The sequence below is a fragment of the Dermacentor albipictus genome, chromosome 4 (assembly GCF_038994185.2).
Source record: "Dermacentor albipictus isolate Rhodes 1998 colony chromosome 4, USDA_Dalb.pri_finalv2, whole genome shotgun sequence".
NCBI lineage: Eukaryota > Metazoa > Arthropoda > Arachnida > Ixodida > Ixodidae > Dermacentor > Dermacentor albipictus.
Genome location: NC_091824.1, coordinates 63,122,635 through 63,148,430, shown reverse-complemented (window position 1 = coordinate 63,148,430; position 25,796 = coordinate 63,122,635). Strand labels below are relative to the sequence as shown.

The window sequence follows — 25,796 nt, the reverse complement described above, 5'->3', positions numbered from 1 at the left end:
CATTTCTCGTATCTCCGACACGAATTGTTCAGAGGACCCGCGACAGAGAGCTGACAGAAGACATTGTAAGGTCGCCTTCGAGTCGCAGAATATTGCCCACTGATTAGCCGGTTGGTTGTTAATATAATCAACGGCACCTCGGAGGACAACAAGCTCCGAACCCGTTGATGTTGTCACACATGAGAAATCTTGTATCGGACGCTTACTGATCGTGATGGTATAACCACTGCACCGGTGGAGCTGGTCTGAGTGGAAGAGCCATCCGTATACATGCGCACTCGGTCAAAATAGAAAGTGTGCAAACAATTCAGAGCTGCTTGCTTCAAGGCCAAGGTAGGCAGGTCAGTTTTCTTTCTTATCCCTGGAACCGTAAGACGCACTTGGTGTTGTTTTAAACACCACACAGCTGACGTTGAACGTGCTGAAAGCCCGATGGTAGGGAGGCACCATGGATGCTGACCACGTTGGAAAATGACGCCTATGGCAGTCGTTCTGGCAGGCAGGCAAGATAGCTTGATTGCATCCGTGAAACAAAACGAACATGGGCCCTAAGCGAGTCGGTGCTGATGTAAGTCGTGATCGGGTGGTCTTGAGCCATTATAACGGTTCCTTCTGTTGAGGCGCTCCGCGGAAGGCCTAGGAAAATGCGCAGTGCCTATGCTTGCACGCTATGAAGTTTTCGAAGATCTGACTTGCATGGTTTAGCAAGCACGGTAGAGCTATAGCGTAGGAATCCGATAAAAAGTGCTCGGTACAACTGTAGCATGGAGCCCACTGACGAACCCCTTGTTTTGCCGGCGATGAACTTGAAGAGGTGAACAATGTGAGTTTCAAGTGAGAAACCTGAAGGCTCCAAGAGAGGTCCCGGTCAACAATGGCACCCCAAAACCGATGATTTTTCTTGTAGGAGATAGGCTGGCCATTGATGCATAGTGAATAACGAGACATCGCTTTTCGCGTAAAAGCGACTAACGCAGATTTTGCTGTCGAGATGCTAAGGCCTTGTATGCAATGATAGTCAAATGCCTGTGTTGCTGCTTTATGTAACCTTGCGCTCAATTGTTCAAGCCATTTTAGGATATCGGGATAGAAATGCAAACGAGGAAGTCTTAGTAATGGGCGTTGCTGAGGTATATTGTCAAACGCTTTGGCGTAATCCAAAATATAGTGTCTGTTTGTACGTTACTTTCAAAATTAGCGTGAATGTCATGAAGAAATAGTGCAAGCTATGTCTCGCAACACCGGCCCTTGCGGAACCCGTGCTGTAAAGGATGAAAGAAGTTGTTAGCGTCTAGAAAGTTCATAATATGAAAGTAGATTACATGCTCCATGATTTTGCAGGGAACACTTGTTAATGAGATGGGGCGGTAATTTAATGGAGCATTTTCGTTACCAGATTTGTAGGCTGGAATAACTTTCCCCGCTTTCCACTCCTCTGGCCTGGTGCCTGTGGAAAGCGACTGTGAAAATAATAGAAAAACGCTGCAGAAATATGTTTCCTGGTTTTAGTAGTTTAGAGCTAATGTCACCGATACCAGATGATGAAGACAACTTAATATTTTCTATTACAGATAAAAGCCCACGTGCTGCGAATGTGATGGCTGACATGTGGCATCGTATATTTGTGGCAGGTGGAGGTGGAAGTGTCCCCATTTCACTGGTGAACACCGAAGCAAACGCGTTGTTGAACATGTTAGCGCATGTTAAATATGTCACTGATTCACACAGCTCCTTAGTAAGAATTTGATACGCGTTCCTTCGGGGTTTATTCACTGACAGAATTTTCTCGGATTAGTAAGTAAAATGGTTGGCAGGTCATAGTGAAAAAAGTTTGCTTGGCATCGCGCATTCCAATTAAATATACACTTTCGTCAGCGTAATATTTCTCACATGGAAGTGAGCATGCCTTAACTTTAGCGTGGCGATAGAGGCATTTTTTTAATTTTCTAGTCGTTTTAAGGATCTCTTAAGCCATGGTTTTTGTTGATTGTACTGAATGGTTATCCTCGGAATAAATGAATCCTTTAGTTCACATAGTTTGTTTTTAAAGAACAGCCAGTTATCATAAATCGAAGGCTTGTTGTGGGACAGCAGCGCACATTCCACTGACGTGTTGAGAGCAGTAGTTATCCATGAGGACAGCTGCTCGTGGATGACGATAGCCACGAACACCTGCGTGGCTAAGAGCAGCGGGTTAGTTATCTGCATTGTAGTACAGCAACCGAGCCCACAGAGCGCTCGACAATCGAGGCTGTTTTATACATGGCGGGAGATCGGGTGTAAGTGCCGATGGGATTCTGCACAAGGAATCCAGCATCCAGATGTCGCATGGTGGCGCTGACACAGATGAGGTTGCGCAGCAGGTCCTTATGGCGCAGGCGCCATATGGCGTACACGGTGACCACGTGCCGGCTTCGTTGATGTGGGGCAGCAGCGCCCATTCCATTGACGTGTTGATAGCAGGAGTTATCCGTGAGGACAGCTGCTCATGGATGACGATAGCCACGAACAACTAACTGCGTGGCGAAGAGCAACGGTTTAGATGTTGGATGTCTGCATTGCGGCACAGCAACCAAGCCCACACGAACTGCGTACGTCGGCAACAGCCGGGTGCAAGTTTCTGACACTAGCTGTATGGCTTCTATGCAGGAGAGTCAGAAAACATCGTCGTACGCGCAAGCACTCTTCCAAACTTCTCAGCCAATGAGCTTCCTACACGGCACATGTGGATCTCTTGAATTTTTGAATCCTACGCAAGATACGCCACGGCCTCGTTGCTGCGGTATTAAGCCTGACACGGTGGCAATTAATCGACCAGCGTTTTCATCCATGGCCTGCCCAATGACCATTTGCGGCCTCTTCTCTTTGTTTCTTTCTTTTCTTCTTCTTTCCGGCGAAACAGTTTACTTCCACTGTTAAGGGAGTTTATTTACCCTTCCTTAATATTTTATTTCATCTTCGTTAATTCGATTACCATTATTTGCCTACTTCAGGTGTTTTGAGTCCGTCCGTCCGTCCGTCCGTCCGTCCGTCCGTCCGTCCTATTACGCCGGCACAGTGGCCCAGGTTGTCGTTCCAACATCTTCGTCGTTCCACTGACGCCAAGCCCTTTCACCATTTTATCGTAATTAAGCTGTGCTCACCCAACCGTGATTGTCTACGTTGTCATGCGATCGCCGTCATTGCGTCGTCGTCAGACACCAGCTATCATGCACCAGCGTCGTCATACCGTCATCTTCATTCCGTCGTGATTATGCCATCATCGTCAGTCCGGCTTCGTCAACCATCTTTCGTTATACCGTCCTCGTCACTCTATTGTCGTCATATACCGGTCGTCACGCTGTCATCATTACATCATCGTCGTCACTCTATTTTCGTCATACACCCGTCGTCACGCTGTCATCGTTATATCATCGTCATCCATTAGGAATCTCCATATCACTGTCGTCATGCCGTTGTCGTCACACTACCTTCGTCACTCTGTCCGCGTCATTCCAGTTTCGTCCCCTCATCCTCATCACTTGTCGTCATCATAGAGTCATCGTTATGCCACCGTGCTTATGGGTAACCTTCACAGGCGAGTGCCATAGCCAAGAGGGACGATACTGATGTATGCCGCAAATCGCCGGAGCAACGGCATTCTCAGAACGGCCACTACAGATGGCAAATACTCGTGACTTCAAGACATGGCATGTCGCTGATAGCTCGAATGCTAATCGAACTAACGTTCACACTAATCGTGAGATTAGCTCTGCCGTATTTCTTTTTCTCCCTCTCTATTTCTCTTTTGCGGTGTGAGAAACTCGTAATGGCGCCCAATGGCGAAGGTGTGCCCGTCAAATCGCGCCGGCGCTGCTTTTTGCGCAATGTGAGTGTTGTAATGGGCGGCGGAGGCGGCGCGACTTCTCGTGCCGGAAACGCTTCAGGTTCACATAAGCGTTAACAGCCTTTGGCGATCCTACAGGCAGCTTGGTCGCCATCCCTTGTGGCGGTTCCACAGTGTTGCGCTGCCCTCCTGTCGATCCGGATCGAACCGGATCAAGCCGCAGCGAGCCAACGCGGCAAGTGCCGTTCTATCATCCTCCGCGACGCTACAGCGGAATAGGCCTAGATCGCTGTACACGCCGTAGCTGCACACAACCAAGGTCGCCGGAGGATGAATCAAACGCTTGCCGCACGTGGCCCAGGCCAGAATACGGCGAGAGCTGCCAACGGAATCAATCGCCCGTCACTGACGGTTCCGGTTTCGTAATCGACGGGCCACGCTACGAAAGCGGCGTGCAGAGCGTGACATCATGTAGGCGGCGGCGCTTGCTCATCGCCGTAACGTGAAGCCGCGCGAACAAGCCTATGCGCACGCATTTCACGCAATTACGCAGCAAACCTGGCTGGCGTGGCAATTAGAAATCATAATAGCGGAAACTGTGGCGGCACGAATGTTGCTAAGGCGCACAGTACAGCCGATACGCACTCACAGCTATTTAATTATCCGTCGAGATGTACCAAATGCGTACATTAAAGCACGAGCAGATAATAACTGAGCAGAATATACCTGCTATACAAAATTACCTGGATTTGCGACGCGTAATCGCTCTCTAACCGTTCCAAAGCATGGAGTAGTGCCAAGTGTGCGTTCTGAAGTTAGCATTTCGCCACTGTTACAAATGCAGGTGAACCTTGAAAACTGAACAACGTAATATAGTCATCTCGATTACTCGAGATTACTCGAGTACATATCTCGAGTAATCGAGATACCCATGATCTCGAGTACATATATTGAGATCATAGATCACGAACGGCACGGTTAACAGTCCCAAAAATAGAGTGGGCAATTTCTCTTCCTAAATTTGATGACGATTCCCACTATTTAAATGTTTTAGAAAACTCAAGTCCATGTTTGTGAAGATATTCCAGCCCTCTAAGGTATTACTGACCCGAAACTTTAAAGCCGAAAAAGGGAACGTCTTGATGTGGACATATACTCCTCTCCTTCATAACGCACGTTTGGAAAAAGCAGCAATCACAAAGTAATGGCGAACTTCACAGCCGCATGTAATATAGGTCGGATCTATAAGCTCCAATTCGACTAAAGCGTGCAGTTTACAGAATCATAATACGCGTTGTTATTGTTGCGATGTCACGCGAAATTTATTAATTAAGGATAGTGCAAGCTTGGTACCTCACCTTTTTCCCTTAGCTTCGCAATTTGAGCAGAATAGCTACAAAAAGTTTCTACACCTTGGTGAAAGCTTTTTGACCATCAGTGGTTAGATATGACCTTAAAAAAATAAGCAAGAAATACATTGCTTTTAAAGAGACGTCTAAATTGTAGCAGTCAGCCAGCTTAGCCTAGCAAATTATTACTTCATGCCGCTATTTCCATGACAAAACAATTATTCCAAAACACTATTTTCATTGAGTTGGCGGGACGAAGTTCCATTAGTAGGGGAAGAAATTAAAGCCAAGTTTTCCCGGAGCGTCCATATAATTGCTATCGCAATAAAACGCAGGTGCTGGGTTGTGGAGGTCTCGTGCTGGGCTATGATGGTGTAAACATTACAGTCATCCGTAGCCTGAAGAGAGTGCTTGCAGCTGGCGTCTCAACAGCGTGCTGGTATCGTATGCAGAGGGCGCAAGTAAACACGAGCCATCAAAATGGCCCCAACGCGTGCACTTAGCGTCGATGACACCCAGAAGCTTCGCGCGGAAGAGCAGCGTCTTTGCTACGCAGAGAAACATGGTGCAGACCGCTAATGTGTATCTACACAATATATACATACAATTATATTAATTGAATCACGTACAGCCCCGTAATTACATTAAGTTTTAACACTTCTGCCACGATGCGATGTGCCATGTGAAACAATAATAATGCTCAACTCTCTGATACATTAAGAACAATGACGCGCAACAACGTCTTGAGCGAACATGCTTCCCTTTGTGTTCTGTGGACTACGCAGACAAACAACAGTGGTGCACGCAAGGCAACGTTTGACATCAACTAACAACTGTCGTATTGGACTACACTCTGAAAAAAGTACACCTTCGCGGCCAATATTACCGCTAATTATCGTCAATCAAAGCAAGCAGCATATAAAGCTTCCCTCATATCGATTAGCACAGTGCGTGGGATCCGCATTTTTTTTTTTTTATGGCCACCGTTATTACCACTACAGGTGTGCTAGTTGACGGCTCTGTTCTCTACGGAATTACGCAATGAAACAGGCGCTACCTAAATAAAGAAAGATAAACTAAAACAATTGTAGCCATTCAAGCGAATCATTCTTTTAATAAGGCGAAGTGCTTCTAAAAGAGCCTGGCTATTCGCTTAACATTTGACAATCATCGTCGATGCTTTCCGCACACTTTTTCTTCCGATTTTAATTGAACAACTTTACACGGTAAGGAACGTTATCAAGGAACTCCGCGGCGTCGAAATGTAGCAAAAATATATACATTTCGTTGTTTATTTATTGCTCTTGTGCCAAAAGTTGCAACCCGCAGGAGAAATACTCTACTGATGCTGTGGATGGATGGATGCGAAACTTTAATAAGGTCCTGAGGCACGCGACTCAGCGCGCTGCGGGCCGCTCCCACGTTGGGACAGTCAGGCCTTGCCCGACCGCCGCATCGTGGGCCCTCTGGACAGCCCATAGTTGCACCCCGGCATCACGGCTCTTGATAGCGGAGAGCCACTTGTCTTCATTGATTTCTTCTGTGCCTCGTAACGAGGGGCAACGCCAGAGCATATGATCTAGGCTAGCGATGTCATTGCAATGCCTGCAAGAACTAGTGGCATAGGTGTCGGGATATGGTATAAAATATTTTAAACAGGGTTGAAGTACCTCAGACAGGCTGGCCAACGTTTCGATAGGTGGACCTATCTTCGTCAAAGGCGGCCTCGTCATCCTCGGCGTGTTAGTTTTAAAGGGTTAGTGCAGTGACGTCACGTGCGGGTGTTGTCGCTGGCGGCTTGTTTTAAAGAGAGAAATTACAAGAGGGAACAGGCGCTGTCGTCCGACGTCTGTGAGCCTCATTCTCAAGAAGAGGGGACAAGAGCGTGAGAGTGGGCACGCGGGGAGGAAAGAAAAGAAATAGAAGCAGAAAAAAGGGAAAAAAAGGAAAAAAAAGAAGGGGGGAGCCAGGGCCGTACCAAGACACAACAAAGGGGGGGGGGGGGGGTTGAAAGAAAAAGAAAGAGAAAAATGAAATCTTTAAGAAATACGGGGGCTTGGGAGCGTGTTGGGGATGCGAAAGGTTAGGAGGTATTCCGGGGGAGTCGTTGGCGGCATGTTTTTGAGGCATTAGAACGGCCGGTCAAGCAATAGGTCGAGTAATTTTGAAATAGTTAAGGTGGCGACGAGGAGTCTGCGGTGCAATGTGTGGGGTGACTGAAAGGCAGCGGCATGGTCTTTCAAGGGGCACTGCCCCACGCGCTTAACGTAGGTGTCGTTACGGCGGCATCCAGAAGGCGATACTCTGGGTTGAGGCGCCGAAAAAGGCACATTGACTTCGGAATGTGTTGTCGAGGGGGTTTAAAAAAAAAAGGACTAAAAAAGGGGGGCAGGGGGAAGGGGGGGCGAAATCGGTATAGCAAACAGGAGGGTGACGCGTGCAGAAGCGGGCGCGGGCAAGCGTACATGGAAGAAGGAGATCGTACAGTTGGTATAGACGTAAAATCCTGAAAGAGTACATTAAATTGAGTAGTAGGCAGGAAATTTTTTTTTCCCCGAAATGAAAGAGTAGGTGAGGTTAAGAATTAAAGTTGGCTGGTGGCCTAATGTGTTTTGTGTATTGGTTGATGATATGAGAGTTTCAGATTTAAGTTACAGCTTTTAAAGATTCTAAGTTGCCGCGTGCCAAATTAATTCCTGTCGGGTGTAGGCAATTAAACTTCTGTATGAGGTATGATTCCGTGTACTTCCTTTCGCGAGGGGAACGGAAATTTGTTTGTAGTATATAGAGCCTTGCTTTGTCAAACATATGTCCATGTTCATTAAAGTGGCTGGCTACTGCTTTGGGTAAATTGTGTTTTGTGTCCGCGCGGTGACCATTGAGTCTTGTATTGATTTGTTGTCCGGTCTCACCTATGTATTGTTTGCTACAAGCGGCGCATTCTAGACAGTAGACTACATTGCTTGATGTGCAGGTGAAAGCCGAAGTTACCTTGTGTGTGTAATTCGACGCTGTACTTTTTACTTTAGTAGTGGATTGAATGTATTTGCATGTAGAGCACCTGGGGCGACCACAGGGATTGGTTCCCAACTTCTTCTTTTTCTGTAGTTTGGCGTGCACAAGAACATCTTTAAAATTAGTGTTGCGTCTGTAGGCCACTCTGGGAGGGTCGGGAAAAATCTTCTTAAGTTTCTGGTTGCTGGTGAGAATCGGGTAGTATTTACTTAGGATGTTATTCACGTTTGGGAGTGCGTTTGAGAATTTAGTAGTAGTAATTGCTGCTCTTTGTGCATGTGCTGAAGAAATATTTTGTCAGCAAATGAACATGTTGCTTGGGTACCATGTGCGGTCATGAAATAGATTCCGGATAGAAAGTGCAGTGCGATCTGGCTCCAAGGACAGCTGCGCTGATAAACAGTTCATGAATCGCGAAGGGCTCCTAGCCTCAAGTTTGCTGCCAGCACCACTCTTTCCACTATAGCGGAGAGCCGTGTAACCATGTGTTAGCGAGCGTGCAATAAACAAAGACAAAAAAAGAAGCTCCGTTCCCTCCCACTCTGTGAAGAAGGATGACCAGCCAAGATGTGTATGTTGTAGGGGTTGAAGGACAGACTTCGAGATGAAAACCAAACTTGGGAAGATTTATTCTACATTATATACAAGGAGGTGAGACTCAAGTAACCGTCGTACAGTCATTACGGGCCAGCAGCAACTCGGACGCTGCGGCCCGCGGCAAGAAGTTCGAGAGAGGTGAATCAGGGAATCAGGGACTGCTCTGGTCTCTCTGGAACGCTTCCTATGAACCCTTCGAGCACTGGAAGTCGCGTCATGTTCGACCAATGGGAGAGTCCGCTCAGGTGACGCCACTTTCAGCCAATGGTAGGCGCCCGTGCGATGGTGTCATACCCGGCGAAGAGAGTCGCCGCTTGGGCCCCCTTGCTTGATCACTTGATCCCCCTGCGCTCTTGCCTCGCAGAATTGCAATCCACTTCTTCTAAGGTGGAGAAGGAGGGGGGGCGCTCATGCTCCATTGCACAAGGGCCCACCTGCTCCCGGTGGCTCGGCTCCGCAGTGGTGACAAATGCCTTCTTCAAAGGCGAAGGGGGACGATTGGGCTCTATTGTCCGAGGACCCCTTCTAATCCCGGCGGCGTACGACCTTGTTGGCTGCAAACTTGTTTGCACTTGTCTTGTGGCCTTCAACTTGTTTGCCTGGGCGCTCCTCTGGAATGTGCTTTCCTGCTTCTGCATTCCTCAATTAGCTGTGCTGCGATTCGATGTAGTTTGGGGAACTCGAAGTAGTCTCAGGGAACGGCGCCATATCTAACAATGTGCGCCCCTTAATGGCGAACTGCACCTCCGCCGCGGGTCGGCCCGGCATTTCACTATCTTCGGGATCGGGCCAAGTATGCGGAGTTTTGCGTCTACACACAGACACGATCGTGAGGGAACTAGCCCTTAAGAGGAAGCTTTAGCTCGGGCCCAACTCCGACGCGGCCTATTCAAATACATGTAAAAACGCAAAAACGTTTTTCTGAGATAACCCTTGGACCGAGTTTGATGAAATTTGTTGCATTTAAGAGAGTAAGCTAAATTCTAGTGACTGTTGGAAGCAGAATTTTGATTTAGGGCTTGAATTTTGTTAGAAAGGTTTTCAAAAATTCAGAAGTTTGAAAAATATAGAAGCATGAAGTTTACAAACTAATAGCTCTGCATCAAGAACAGATATCGCGGTTCTGTAAACAGCATCCATTAGATCATTCGAAGCGGACAAATATTATGTGTCATTTTACATCTTACGTGAATTTGTTACATTGTTTACGAGGGTTTTGCAAAAGTTGTAATTACATATTATTACATTTTTTTAGGTTCATGTGTAACATATCAATTTTGTCCGATTTAGATGTGCTATCAGATACAATTCACAGAATTGCGATATCATTTTTTCTTGTTGAGTTACAGAGTTGTAAACTTCATAGTTTCGTTTCCTGAAAATTTGCAATTTTTGTCAATTTTGTATAAAATATTGACGGCCTAACTCAAAAATTCGAAGCCAACAGTCACTAGATTTAATATTTTTCTTTTAAATGCAGCAAACCCAGTCAAATTTAGTGCAGTGCTTGCCGAGAAAAACGAATTCTCCTCTTACATGTATTTAGATAGGAGCACCCGAGCTAAAGCTTCCTCTTAATAGCTTCGCTGTAAAAAAATTGAGTGCCATTCCACTCTGTATAAGTGGGTGACCAGCGAATCTCTGCATAGTGATGACTATATTGATTTAATATACGGTGATTACTATATTGATTGATTAAAGACACGTACAAGTGACTTCGTGATACTACCGTCTTTTATTTTATTTTGTTACCATTAGTGGTCGTCGCAGGCACGTACCCAGGATTTTTTTTCGGGGGGGGGCCCACCACCTCCATCATCATCATCATCATCATCATCATCATCATCTGTATATATTCCTACGCGAAGGACGAGCCAGTAAGATGAGAAACTATTTACAGATTATATTTACAACAACGATTGCAGCGCTGACCGGTTAGATTCACAGCGCGAGCCCAGTTCGTTCTTCCTCCTCTTTTCTGGAGTGATGGCGCCCACGCACCTCGTTAAAACAAACAAATACCACACGCACGTAGCAATATTTTTCAAGCTTTTTACGTAAGCGTTCTGTAGTCCTTGATTACGTAGTGCCTCTAGACTGCTGGTATCTCTACTGAATCAAATGCATTTTCGTAATCTATATAAATCACGTAGAGAGGCTTATTGTACTCTGCAGATTTCGCGATAACCTGAGTGATGACATGGATGTGATCCATTGTAAAGTATATCTTGCTGAAGCCAGCCTGTTCCCTTGGTTGACAAAATCCAGTGTTGCCCTTATTCTATTGGAGATAATTTTGGTAAATATCTTATATAATACTGGGAGCAAGCTAATGGTCCTAGAATTTTTCAATTCTTTAACGTCTCCTTTTTTGTGGATTAGTATAATGTCTGCATTCTTCCAGTTTTCTGGGACCCTTGCAGTCGATATACACTTCGTATAAGGAGCCGCCAGTTTTCCAAGCATTATGTCTCCTCCATCTTTGATTAAATGGACTGTTATTCCACCTTCTCCTCCCGCTCTTCATCGTTTCATGTCTTGCAGGGCCCTTCTGACCTCATCGCTAGTTAAAGGAGAGTTTCTGTATCCTGTCCATTACTGTTTCTAAGTGAGGTATCGTGACTCCTCTGGGTACTGTATACAGGTCAGCTTAGAATTTTTCCGCTGCTTTTACTGTATTTTCGAGATTGCTTATGATATTATCCCTCTTATCTTTTAGTGCATACATCATGGTTTGTCCTATGCCAGATTTCTTCTTTACTGATTTCAGGCTGCGTTCATTTTTTTTTTTTACGGCTTCTTCGGTCTTTCTCATGTTATAGTTTCGAATATCAGTTATTGTCGCCTTGTGGATAAGTTTTGACAGTTCCGCGAATTGCGTAACGCTGTGCGGCCGCCAGTCCCATACAACCACGTAGAGCGCAGGACTCTGCGATTCTAGACGTACTGCGCTCACCAAGAAAGGTTAGAAAAACACCCACATAAGCATAGCAGAGAAGTGGCTACGTGAGGTGGTTCGACCGATAACTGTAGAAGCGTCATTCAAAGCAAGTAATTATTCTCCACTTCCGGCGGCGTTTTCTCTACTTCCTTGTTAAACAAAAAGATGTTGATCCATAAATATTCTCATAAACAATGGTTAATATTTTTATTATTCGCTTTTGCTTGCAGTTTGGTTGTTGCGTTGGCTCTCTCCCTTAGTAGATCGCTTAATTTCTCAACTCCTTGCGAATTTTGTTTCCAGTTTCCAATTTTGCACGAAAAGTGCTATACAATTAAGGAAAAACAGACGAGGTAACGGGCGACAGTCATCTTGCTTCTGGGTTTAAGGGTTATTGCAGAGTTTCATGATGGACGCTCTTTAACATTATTTTATTTCCCACCTTATCTAACCCATATCACGTGTATATGCTTCCGGGCATCTGCCAAGGAAAGGAAATAATGAAGGAAAGGGAAAAGTTAAACGCAATTGGCGTTTTCTCCGGCCGCAACTCGTTCCATGAGAGTATAGACCAGCTGAGTAACAACCGCATTCCTCTTCTGGTCCTAGGATTAGCCTAAACAAAGAAGGTTGAACTAACAAAAGCAACAGCTATGCGCGTGACGGTTGAATAGATGGTGACAACTGAACGCATCTCGAGTTATTCGCACGGGTGCGGAATCTATGAGAATACTGTCCTTCACATTACAACAGATGTCGATGACTACCGCCATCTAAAAGGAGTGAAAAAGGCAGCATAATTCTGACCGATTAATAGCTGCCAAGTCTCACCATTGATCTGGCGGCGCTTCAGAAATATGTGAGGAGTGGTGGCGTGGGTGGCGAGGGGGGGGGGGGTATGCCACTTGATTTCGGGGGGGGGGGGGCCGGGCCCCCCCGGGCCCCCCCCCCCCCTGGGTACGTGCCTGTAAAGAACATATTCACAAAAATCGCTAAAAGGACACCGAACTCTTTCTAAGCGCGAACGCAGCCACTGCAAAAGTGTCTCTAGCCTCCACGACGTTGCACCTGATGTATGATACGGTGTATAATTCACGCGCCTTCTAATTCACGCGCCCTTTGATTTCGGGGGGGGCCCGGGCCCCCCCGGGCCCCCCCCTGGGTACGTGCCTGGGTCGTCGCTTTATGGTCACTACGGCAGCTAGACGCCCATGAGCTGAACGAAGACGCTGAAAAGATTTTTAGTCTATGCCAAGTCTATAACGTCAAGTCTATGCATGACTTATGACTTGTCCATGGTACATTGACAAGTGTAATAGCATTGAATGCCGAACCTATCCTCCTCGCGGTGTTTGGGGTCCCGACGGGTTCCGCGCATGCGCTTTGCGTTGGGGGCCCGCTCGTCGTCGGTGGTCTCACGCCGCCGCCGTCGTGGCCATTCCCATTCCTCGGGAGGTATTCTGTAAGAGTCCACTTAGTGGACCGTCCATTTCGGCCGTTCCTGATTGGCTAGGGCCACTCGTCTCCTCGTCGCTCGTACAGCTGCATCCAATCAGCAGCGGCCGAAATGGACAGTCCACCAGGTGGACTCTTACAGAATACCACCCCGACTCGGGAAGGCGATCATCACGGGCACTCTGCTGTTCTTCGTCGGACGGTCCAGGCTCGTCGACCAACGCGCGCTCGGCATTAGCGGCTTCTCGCCGCCTTCGCGCCCATTCCCGCTTCGGCTCACGACGTCGCTCTTGGAGGGCACGCCAGGGCACGCTGCTCTTCCTCGATGCGCACAATACGCGTCCTACTCATGGCACGGCCAGAACGCAACTGCTGATAATGTCGCTAGGAGACGCTGACGTCACAGTAAAGAGGCGCACACATAACGTCGCGAGCGTCGCTCGATGCCGGGCGCGTCGGTGTGCTTCCTTCGTCTACCTCTTCCACGCACGCAGAAAAGGACGGAAACCTACTCACATACAGTGTCGCTGTAAAACGAAGGCCGTCGGGAAATGGCGTCAGTACAAGCACTTGACCTACGCCTATTTCCGTCGTCTGCTTCAGTTTTCGACATTCGCCGCGAGGCGTACTACCGACTAGTACAAGCTTTCTAACTTGCCAACGAGACCGTCACGAACCTTCAACGTTGGGTATCTGCATGGGCTTGGGTGGTGCCACGTGACCGGCGTGCGAGACACCCCAGACGATGACCTTGCCCTTGAGGCCCTGGTATATTTCGCGCATGAACTCGGCGTAGAACTCGATCGAACCAGGATTGCCTGCAAAAGAAAACGTATTGGTGACGACGCGCCGGTGCGGTTTCGCCGGTCCACTCTACGTGCACTTAAGCAAGTACGCTTTCACTGCGGACAAGCACGACAGCATGTTCGTTTCCATTAGTTTCATCAGCGGATTTGGGCATCACATGAGTGTGACGATGGATTGAGCAATTAATTGGCTATCTTCCTTCATAGGCTTATGGGTGTGCTAGAAGGGGCTTGAGTAGTAACATGCAAGCGTTGGTCAAGTTTTCCCCCCCTTAAATATCAAATATAACTTTGGGTGCTTCTGTTCAGCCTTTCGTGTGGTGCATCTTTAACTTGATATCAAAAGGCCACTCAATACGTAGCATATATCACGTCAGATTAACAGAATACATTTAATAGGCGGTAAATTTACAAGGTAGGCCCCTTAAGTGCTTCGTAGCAATGTTATATACTTTCCGACACATTTCGTTACATTGTTTAGCTAATTTAGCAGTGTTCGGTAATGCCTCATAACATCTTAAATTGGGGCCTATTTATTTTAAAGAAAACACATCTTTAAGCGAATTTAGCGGTGTTCAGTAATGCCTTGTAACATATTAAATCAGGGCCTACTGATCTTAAAGAAGATACATCTTTAAATGTACTTATTACATACTTTCTTTATTAGCTGCCGATTTGGGTTCACGGCTATTCCAATACTTCAGAAGCTGAATCTGGCCACCCTGGTGCTCGCCTTGTCGGAGTGCCAGGTGATTGTTAAGAACTGCAGGTAACGCATAACCGTGGCATCAAAATCACCAGGCACAACGGTCAGCTGCTGCGAAGTATATTTCTCTTACCGAAGACTTCAAAAAATGTTTAACTTTTTTAGGTTAGAGTGCGCAGAATGTTCGGTGATCAGGAATTAAACCGCTGTTATATTCAGCCTAGTGTCTGTCCCAATCTTGCACTTAAAGCAGAGGGATTTCGTTATCGAGAGTTCATGCAATACTGGCCTCAGAGATCGCACTCGGGCGCCTCCGCTGAGATCTCGGGGGCCACACTGCAAGTGTGTTAGTCGGGAAACTCGCGCAGGCGCGCTGCGTTTGCGCATTATTTCTACGCGAGTTGCCCTCCACCGAGAAGTGGTGTGCTCACTCCAGACGTGACCGAGACAGAAGTTATCTCCCACGAGATTTACAGACGCGAACATGCGACCCGGCTCGTTCGGGTGTTTTCGCGTTTCAATGTACGCCGACGATACGAAACTTCGAAGTAAACTGCAGTCTTAGATCAAGGGCGGTCAGGGGAGAGTGACTCCGGCGCCATTTTTAGCCTCAAGGAGATAGTATTTCCTGAACTTATTGCGGAGTCCTGACCAACGTTATAAGATAACATTGTCTGTGCAACAGTTCTCAGTATTTGAACATAATATCTCCCCACTCCTTCTTTTCCTACCGTGAGTCGTCTGCACCAACGTGACTGCCGAACGCAGACGTGTTGTCTTTATCATCAAGAGACCTCTCGACAATCACAATGCACCGTGACCATTCAAAGCTGAGATAGCATTGTAAGATGGGCATTTCAACAATATTTGATCGCGATATCCGCGCTCAAGTCGTGACTAATGCGATTACAAAACACTGACTTGTGCGCCATATCTATAGCTTGGAAGACCTCTTGAAATTCACGATAAGCCTTAAGCCATCGTAGGATGGCATTGTCAGAGAGACCGATATTTGAGGTCGATGTTTATAGTGTGCTGCGATTTCAAGGGTCGCGAAGCGGCTTGATCGTGCGAACTGGTGCAGCACTATGTGCGATATTAGGACCAGCAAATGCATAAAGTGCAGAAAATGCCAGGGCACGGAAGATCGAGGGCGCGCATGCGTTTCTCACAACTGCCACAATGTGCCACACGAATTTGAGCAATCTTAACATGCTGCCATTCAGAAATCTACACAATACAGGAACACTGTATTCCCTCTGTATTCCACCGTTACCCCCTGTATTTTGCTCCGTCATTTTCTGCGCATGCACCATTTTACGTCGGTCTGAAGCTAGGACAGTGAGATCCCGAAGTTAATCTACCTTATAATCTTCCCTAAAGTGGAGTAAATATCAATTTTTTAAAATATATATAGTAATGGCAATTTCGAATACGAACAGTGAGTACAGAATATCAGATCTAATATATCAGATGATCAAATGCCGAGCAGTATACGAATTCATAGCAGGAATATTTATTTCTGTGTAATTAGGTATCACGCTTCTATTGACTACCCCCCTCCTCTCCGCCCCAAAAAGGAAGAGCTATATATCTGGGACAAATATTGAATTTTAAGCACAGGATGACTAATCACCATTACAAGATTGCTGCGAATATCCCCTCAACCTCTTCAAACCTGGTTGCAAACCAACTTTTCAAGAATCTATGGCTCTTGTATACAGAATAGGAGCTTTACAAAAGCGCTAAATTGCCAGATTATTAAAGCAAATGACGAAATAAAAATAAAAGAAAACAAGCAAATGTGTTCAGTAATACATATATACATATATAGCAACGAGAAGAAAGTTAACGAAGGACCAGATTTCTATTTGTCATATCATAAGAAGCCAACAATGTCTTTCTTAGCTCACTTATTATGATATATATATATATATATATATATATATATATATATATATATATATATATATATATATATATATATATATATATATATATATATATATATATATATATAAATGCTCACTCTTCAATAAGAAGGTTACGCGATCGGAGGAAATTCTAAAGGAGGTGGCAAGGCCTGTGACATAAAGAAAAAGTGAATAAAAAAGTTCGGAGCATCTTTCTTACGCGCAAATCCGAACGCGCGTACTAAAGAATCTGACCACTTTACCTAGCACGTTTCGGAAACATCTCCTGCGCCAAAACTTCACAAATATGTACCATACACTTTCCCATAGAAACCACTACTGGGCACTCTGGCGCTAGCGTCTATGTTGTCCCCAGAACTAGGTCGTACGCCACACTATGTGTGCACTATGTGTGTAAGCTCTATGTCGTCCGCATACATCCGACTAACGTCGGATGTATGCGGACGACATAGCGCTACAACGTACAATGCAAGCAACTTGCAGAGACTTGAATACAAGTGGCAATGCGGCGAAGAAAGATCTAGGCCTTAAGTTTAGCACAGAGAAATCAGAATTACGATTTTTCTTTCAATGAAAAGACGACTAATGGCGTGGTATCAGCTCAACAGAAAGTTACACTAACAGCCAACCAATATAAATATCAGGGTGTACATATAAACGAGGAATAACCACCGCGGTGGCTTAGCGGCTATGGTATTGCCTTGCTAAGCACGAAGTCACCGGATCAAATCCCGGCCGCCGCGGCCGCATTTCGATGGGGGCGAAATGCAAAAACGCCCGTTTCCCGTACATTGGGGGCACGTTAAAGAACCCCTGGTGGTCAAAATTAATCCGGAGTCCACTACTCATAATCACAATCTAATCGTGGTCCTGGCGTGCAAAACCCCAGAATTAAATTCAAACGAGGAAAGACCGACTCAATGCTCCGCCAAGATAATCTAAAAACGAAAGGGAAGCGGAATGCAGAAATAAAGAAACATAGAGCACTTTGGGGCAACACAATATGCGAGGTGGTGCTGGGACTTTTGAAAAGTGTAATGGCGCCAGTGTCAACCTGCCAGCCTTGCCATTTCATGCCCGAGCAGGCTGCCAGAGGACAAGAACATACCGACGCAAGTACGCGCCGCACGACGAGGTATGTCTGCCCCGTAAAATATATATAAAGAAAACAGGAAATGAGTCGGAACATCGCAATATAATGCCTGAATATTGACCCAGCGAAACCTACAGGGAGTGCCCACCTTCCAGAAGCGTTGGGATTCAAAGAAGATGGAAGGACTGACTGGTCAGCGGTCGAGATAACTAAGAGCCGATTAGAGTATTGGTAGAAGAAAAGAAGGGAAGAGATTGATAGAACCCTAGTCAATGCAAGTGTAACTGAAAAGTAAAGTAACAAAGGTTTTAAATACGACAGTTGAAATCGAGATCATGGGGTGAAAAGGCTAGATAGGGATAGATGGAGTAAAACCAGATTAGATCAAGCAGGCTAGGGAACTATTTGTACCCGCCCCGTTTCAACGTGGATGCCAAGAAACACAATAAATTAATAATAATAATAATAATAATAATAATAATAATAATAATAATAATAATAATAATAATAATAATCGCTGCAAGCGTGCCGGCATGATGGTTCATCCAGCGTAGGAATGATGTTAATAGGCGGATTTCTCTGAGCTTTGCCCTTTTGGCTTCCAAGAACTTCGAGGCTTCGCGACACGAAATGCAATAATTTGTAACGATTATGCACGCGCACAGAATCGTATTGCCTTCTTGCATTTGTAAAAAGAGGATTGCTTGGAAATTTAGGCGAGGTCGAGCAACAATCTCCCTTGAGGAAGTCTAGCTTCTTGTAGCGAACGCGTGAAAAAGCTTTAAAACCTGAACCGCCAGCCTCCCACATTGATTCGGTCCTGAGTGTTTGAATTCCGGAGAAAGAATTACAGTACACGGAAAAGCGGCAACTGCAAGGTCAAGTACGTCCATAAACGCATTCCTATTTATGTAATAAATTGCTCGCAGGCACCGTTTGTTTAAACTTCCTAAAAGGGCTTTACAACAGAGGACACAGGGTAGAAAATAGAGGACGCAGAGATATTACTGCAGCGACAAACCACCTTTTACTAAGCTGCCGGTGTCAAGTGCAGGCAGCGACACCATCGTTAAGATGAAGTCCATCTATTAACATTTGTTTTTCTTTTATTTCAACGTGAACGCTCATGGAACAAGTAGTAAAACAAAGCATGACAAGATGTCGCTACCATGTTGCTATGTATTGCCATCTACGACTGCACTACCCCGGTATTTCGAGCTACTGAAACTCTATATCTGCGCATCCTGGGAACGCAACCTGGTTCTCTCAACTTCAGCCTATACATATGCAGAGCGTCCCAGATAATTTTACTCAGAGTTTTAAGATATGAAAATGCCACATAGTTGATGTTGTTTGGCGTAGCAATGTGATGTTGTTTGCCGTGGCTTGAAGATACTCAAACAATATTTTTTTAATTACGCATATTTAGATCATTAGTCTTAATTAATTAATCAACTTCGCAAATATTATAATTGGATGAGATGTGTCAATGCGAAAATTGTACAGCGACATGAAAAAACTGGCTGTGGCTTAGCAAAGGTTAAGCCCAGGATGCGAAGCATACTAGCCTTTATTTTAACGCGACAGCGTTAAGGAGCTCGTCGCAGAAAAGCCGGTGTCGTCGGCGTCGGCTGAGGCGTGCGGCGCTTGCTCAGGCGCACATTTCTTTGTCGCGCCGAACGCTGCGTTGCTCGACGCTCACCCCGTCCGATGCGGGGCGCGTAGTCGCTGCGCCGTAGCAAAGCCACCTAGAAACAGTCTCTGTAGCACGCCACAACCTTCGCTTCTCATTCCAACGAGCAGCTCTGTCTCCAGGAGGCATCTCACCTCGTGAGTGTCTAGCAGAGGCAAGCGCAGCTGCTTATATACCGCCGCGACGCCGCGAGCGACGGCGCGAGTTGGAGCCCCGTTTCTGCTCTGTCGTGACGTCACGGTGTCACGTGGTCAGTCTTGAAGGTGACGCCGCGAGCGACGGCGCGAGTTGGAGCCCCGTTTCTCCTCTGTCGTGACGCACGGTGTCACGTGGTATTGAAGGCGACACCGCCGCGCCTGAGGAGCTGGGTTGAGCTCTAGTAATATGCTGCGCATAAAACTCGCGCTACAGCTTTCTGTTGCTCAATACGTGCTACACAGAAGTGTTTTTCCGAGCGCGACAGAAGCCCGCAAATGCACGCAAAATTGACGCGCGACTGGTCGCTCGAAGCACTTGGCGTGTATTCGTGGGCTTCTTTACCTTGCCTTTGTTCTGACCAGCTACACGGCATTTTCATATTTTTAAACTCAGGCTAAAGTTAGCTGGGGCTCCCTCTATATGTACGACAGCATTGAACTTGCAGAAACTCTTCCTGATTCAGAAAAAAGCACATCGATCAATAGAAAATTCCGCTTTCTTAGAACACACAGAACCACTCTTTCACAAGCATAAAATTCTAAAAATCCACAATATATACAAATACAAATTATTAAGAACCTATAAAAACGCCACATTAGGTAGGGCGGAACTATTCCAAGAATTATCTAATCTCAGAAAAAGTACAATTTCCTACCCATTCCGATATCAACCGCCATACTACGTTCCCTCCTCGCGCACCCATTATGGGAAAGAAAAACTTGACTACGCCCTGGCAACTACACTAAATGAGCTAGACCGGAAAGGTGTGAACATTCTGGCCCTTACCAACAAAACTTTATTTGACATGTTTGTTTGACTGTATTGCAACTGCTTATGCGTCTAATTGTTCTTTTAATTGTCATTTGTGATCGGACTGTCTGATCGTTTATTTGCTGATATGTTTATATAACTGAATCAAGATAATAAATCGTCGTGTCACTGCTGTTGTACGGGTGGCTAGAGCTTAGTCAAGCTGCACAGATGCAGCTTTTTTCTCTGGCCCCCTATTTTCGCTGTAACAATGTATTGACTGCGGCGAAAATAAAACTTGATTGATTGATTGATTGATTGATTGATTGATTGATTGATTGATTGATTGATTGATTGATTGATTGATTGATACTACCATTGCAGTGTTGCGCGGTTTTGCTCGTTATGCTTACAAACTGCACGGAAATTCAACTTTCCTTTTTTTTTTCTAATCGAGGAGCCCGTAAGCTTTCGTGACAGAATGCACAGGCCCCTAATATGAGTCACGCCATCCTCAATCGCTATCTGCGACGAAGAATGACTCTTGCAAAAGCTCCGATATAGGCGTTATACTTCGTTTCTCTCATAGTGGCCCAGGCGTTGCACGTAGCCGTAGGCTATAAACCGATGTCCGGCTAGGGAGCCAGGCATAACAATGGGATGAATATGCATCTGCGTCGCGCCTCCATGCGCGTTGCGCTTACGCGTCCGGCGTTTCAAGGGCGCTGACGATTACGCCACGCGTCGCGTCGCAAAGCGAACGCATAGAGAACAATAGAATAACAAGTAGGAAATATATAGGATGTCCTAGCTAACGTCAGCGAAACTTTTCAACGTAATAAAGATTGTAGAAAACACTGTGCGCGATATAATTTCAACGTCTACTGTGTTCGGACGTCATTGGTCTAACGACCGAACCCCGTAAGTCTTAAAATCATATCTTGCACAGCGTTCTTTAATCTTTTGGTGTTGCGCTGCTGAGCAAGAGGTCGCGGGATCGAATCCCGGCCACGGCGGCGGCATTCCGATGGGGGCGAAATGCGAAAACACCAATGGTGCTTAGATTTAGGCGCACGTTAAAGAACCCCAGGTGGTCGGAATTTCCGGAGTCCTCCACTACGGCGTGCCTCATAATCAGAAAGTGATTCTGGCACGTAAAACCCCACGATATTTTTTTCTTGAATCTCTTTTTTTTTTCGTTGAGTAGCTTGGCTAACGTTAGCTGGGACACGCGGTATGTGTATGCACCTTCTTGGATTCAAAGAAACAATTAATAAATCCGTCTGATGTCCGGGCGGTATTCCAACAGGCGGCGCTGCCTTGCTGCTGTGTAAATTTGAATGAAAATATACCTATAAAGGTTCCTCACCCCCCAAATAAAACCACCCTTCTTCTTCTTCTGGACCAAGCCCAGCGAGCCGCTCGTACCAGTGCGGCTTTAGAATGGGGGCCCCATCCATCGTGCCCTATTTTTATTTATTTTCAATAGTTTTTTTTTCTCAATCCAAACTAAGTAAGCCATGTCCACTCACGAAGGAAATAGCACTAGCGCAACAATTTCGAGAATTCTGTTTCAAAAGCATGCAGCTAAATACGCTGGCATTATTTTCTTTGTCTTAATCGTTCTGATCCAAAGAGCAGCATTCTACGCAATTGAAAGTTAGAATTTAAGAAATTGTGGAGCTTAACATCCTGGAACTACAGAATAAGTTATGGGTGACGTCGCAGTGGAAGGCTCCGGCTAAATTTTGATTAACTGGGTTTCTTTAGCGCGCATCCAAAACGTGGTACGCGAGCGTTTTGCCATTCCACCGTCGTGGAGAGAGACGGCGAGGTTATGATCTGCACGTAACCTTAAACGTAGGCGTATATTGCATCTGTTGTTTTAGCGATAGTCATCGGTCTGACAGTGGCCAGCGACATTTTGAAGTCCATCACCCCTGATGTTGAGGCGAAATGCAGTCTTTATACAGCCCCTGTATGGTCTAGTGTCGTAAACTTCGATACATAGCCTTCAATAACCCTTTGCTTGGGAATGTGATGCCGCCAAGCGCACACAGCCGCCGTCTGGTCGTGGTAAGACGCCGGTGCTGCACTTGCGAACGGCTATTGTTTCAGACGTGTTGCCAATCCGTCAGCCGCGACTTTAATTGTTCTCTGACTGGCGGCATGACAGGTGTGAGCTGACGCGACATTGATGTGAACTGTGCAGCGTATTGCGCCATGTGGCGCGGATAATTGCGTGCTGAATGCGCTGGTTGTTGAGCATAACTACAGCTAGCTGTGGTGTTATTTACATATCCCGTTCAGGCATCCTGTGCTCGCTTATGCACGCGAAGACAGTGCGTTCACAGCAAAAAACACACTCGAAAATGTTTATGTTTAAAAGGCATCGCAAATATCTTGAAATACTTATGATTGGACATGTGCTGCAAGTTTCAATAAGGCCTGTGAGGTGCTGTGTGAGGTGTGGCAGTGGGTTTCAGCCACATTTGACGTGGTTCACTCGGCTCCCGCTTTTTGCCAACATTTTCGTATGTTTTTCGAGTGTGTACCCCTGAACTTTCTACATTTTCGGATCCGTGAAGTCAAGAGGAACACGCTGATACCCGACTTTTGTGGGTGGGTGGACTTTTGTGACATTTCTTGCCGTTTTTCTTTCGACTACGCCATGACTGTGTGCTGAGCCTAACCGTGTTAGGGTTCGCGAGGCAAGGCATCGCTAGCCCACCTCTTCTCGGCGGAGGCTTTTTCCACGGACTTTGTGATGGAGTGTGAGGTGGAAGGGGAGTTTTTATCCCCCGAGGACTTCACTAAAGACTCAGGGTGGCAGCTCGTTGCCGCCAGACGTTCTTCAAGGAGCACGAGAAACGCGGCCAATTCCAGTGCGGCCGACGTTCAGCATAACACCAGTTCCCACGCTCGGCGTAGCGCCGACCTCGCGGGCATTAAAAGCAAGATAATTCGAGGAGCCAGGATGCCTCCGATGCCCAAGGAAGAGGCAAAGATCGTCGTGCGGCCCAGGGGAGGCCTGTGTATCAGCAAGTGCGGACCTACCGCAGTCGCCGACGCCATATGGCAGGCTGCCGGGCTCGATTCGGCGTCGCGAGACACGGACACAATGTGTCCTAACTTTCAACAAAACATAATGGTGATCAGCACACCAAACAGGGACAACGCTGCACGCTACGTCGGCGTCGAGGGCATCTCCGTCGCCGGTCAACGTTTCGAGGTGAGCGCTTACGAGGCCGCCCCCCACTACACGTGCAAGGGCGTCATCCGAGGCGTCTCCCTTAGCGACGGGCCCGCGGTGATCGACAAAAAACTTGTAAACCCGAGAAATCCCACGGCGCTGGGCGCCAAAAGAATCAAGAACACCGGCACCGTGGTGGTCCTGTTCGAGGGGTACCGAGTGCCAAATTTTGTCTCCTACGGCGGCACTATTGTCAGGTGCACTTTATTTCGCAAGCAAATGGACGTGTGTTATAGCTGCGGCAGGCTCGGGCACCGCTCCGACGTCTGCCCTTCGCCGAACGACGCCATCTGCAGAGGATGCGGAGAAACAAACCCCGACGCCCAGCATAGGTGCGATCCCAAATGCAAGCTGTGCGGTGGCGACCACCTTGCCGCCGCCAAGGAGTGCAAGCGACGATTTCAGACGCCATATCTCGTCAGACGCAGACGGGGGGAACGCTCCCGCGCCCTCAACGCCGAACATTTCCCGCCCATGGAAGGCGCGAATCAAGCCCGGCAAGCATCGCCTGAACGCCAACACGGTCGCAGCCACTCCCGGTCCAGGGGGAGATCCAGGTCTCGTGGCCGCTCCAGGGGTCACATCAGGAGCCGCTCCGCCTCCAGGGCCAGGTCGATGTCAAGATCCCGAGTCCGATCCAGATCCAGATGCGGTTCCAGGGGCGGCCCGGGTTGCAGAACCCAGCCAGCATCTGGACCTCAGCCCACCTCCACATATTTGGGGACGCAGCCGACCCTCCTTTGGGCCGATCTGGCACGTCCCAAGCCCGGTGCCAATGTAGAAGCTGTTCAGGCACCTCGTAACGACCAACACCCAGAGCGAGCTAGGGACGCGGAAGTCAGTCGCTTACGCAAAGAGAACGACGATCTCAAGAGCACGATCAAGAGGCTAGTTAAGGAAATGGCAGAGATTCGGAAACTCGTTTCGAATGTGTCGGATAACGGTGCGCCAGGCAGGGCCACAGAGACTCCAATCCCAGCCCCAGTAGACGGTACTGCGACGTCCACCAAACGCAGAGCAGTAGTAAAACAAACAGGTGAATCGGGAGCGTTGTCCGCAGAAGTCAGCGAGATTAAGCAAACTCTCATTGGGCTGGCAGATGGCCTCAGACAGGTCACTGCTAGCGTCAGTTGTCTCACCGATAACGTTCGTCAAATTCAGGTTGCACTCGGAGACCCCAACAGGGGCCTCGGAGCTCTCACTGATCGCATAGATGCCATTGAGGCGCGAATGGCTTCATCTGCCTCCGTCGTCCAACCGCTCACCGTTCCCGCCATACTAAAGGAAGCTAGACTTCAATATCCAACCAGGGCGGCGACAGGAGGCCCCAGTCTTTGCACAGCCCTAACTGCCCCATTAGGTGGTAGTCCATCCGGTCCGCCATAATGGATAGGTCCAAAGAGAGTTTTCGCATTTGGCAATGGAACTGCAGGGGGTATTCTAACAAAAAAGCCCCTCTGCAGCAGTTCTTCAGGTCTTTCGCTGTCAAACCTCAAATCATTGCTCTCCAGGAAACATTAGTCTCTGCCGCCTCGCTCCAGGGCTACAGGGCCGTGTCGGGCCTGCCCGGGGGGCGAGGGATTTGCACCTTGATTGATAAAAGGCTGACTCATCTCACCCACGACCTCAAGCTGGCAAGTGGTAGAATTGAATACGTCATGGTTGAGATCCTGCTCAACGTACCACAGCAGAATCAACGCAGAAACAGCGTGTTCGTCCTCAATATCTACAGCAGCCCCAGGGACTCGCGCCAGCAGTTCAAGACCATCCTCAAGAAAGCGACCGACTTGGCCGGCCCTCGACCCTTAGTCGTCGTCGGTGACTTCAACGCACCGTACGGCATCTGGGGTTACGTCTACGACACTACCAAGGGGCGCAACCTGTGGCAAGACGCCAACGAGATGGACCTCACTCTGGTCACTGACAAGAATTTTCCTACGCGCATCGGCAACTCCGTCACCCGGGACTCGACACCCGACCTCGCGTTCGTCAGGAACGTTGAGGACGTGGGCTGGGAGAACACCGCCATGGAGTTCGGCAGCGACCACTACATTCTCGAGACCAACTTCAAGGTGTCTCGGAGTAGGATCAAGGAATTCACGTTCATCGATTGGGACCGCTTTCGCAAGATTCGCGAAGAACCCGGCAAAGACAGGGCACCCGCCACCCTCGAAGAATGG

At 47.3% G+C, this 25,796-nt stretch overlaps 1 protein-coding gene across 1 annotated transcript in view; it reads right to left on the bottom strand.

Moving 5' to 3' along the window:
* The window catches only part of LOC139059119 (lipid droplet-associated hydrolase-like), a 115,172-nt gene that overhangs the window by 12,929 nt on the left and 76,447 nt on the right, over window positions 1-25,796 (bottom strand). The window contains exon 2 of the mRNA XM_070537034.1: window positions 13,861-14,001. Coding sequence (XP_070393135.1) covers window positions 13,861-14,001 — 141 coding nt within the window. The remainder of the gene's footprint in view (window positions 1-13,860; window positions 14,002-25,796) is intronic.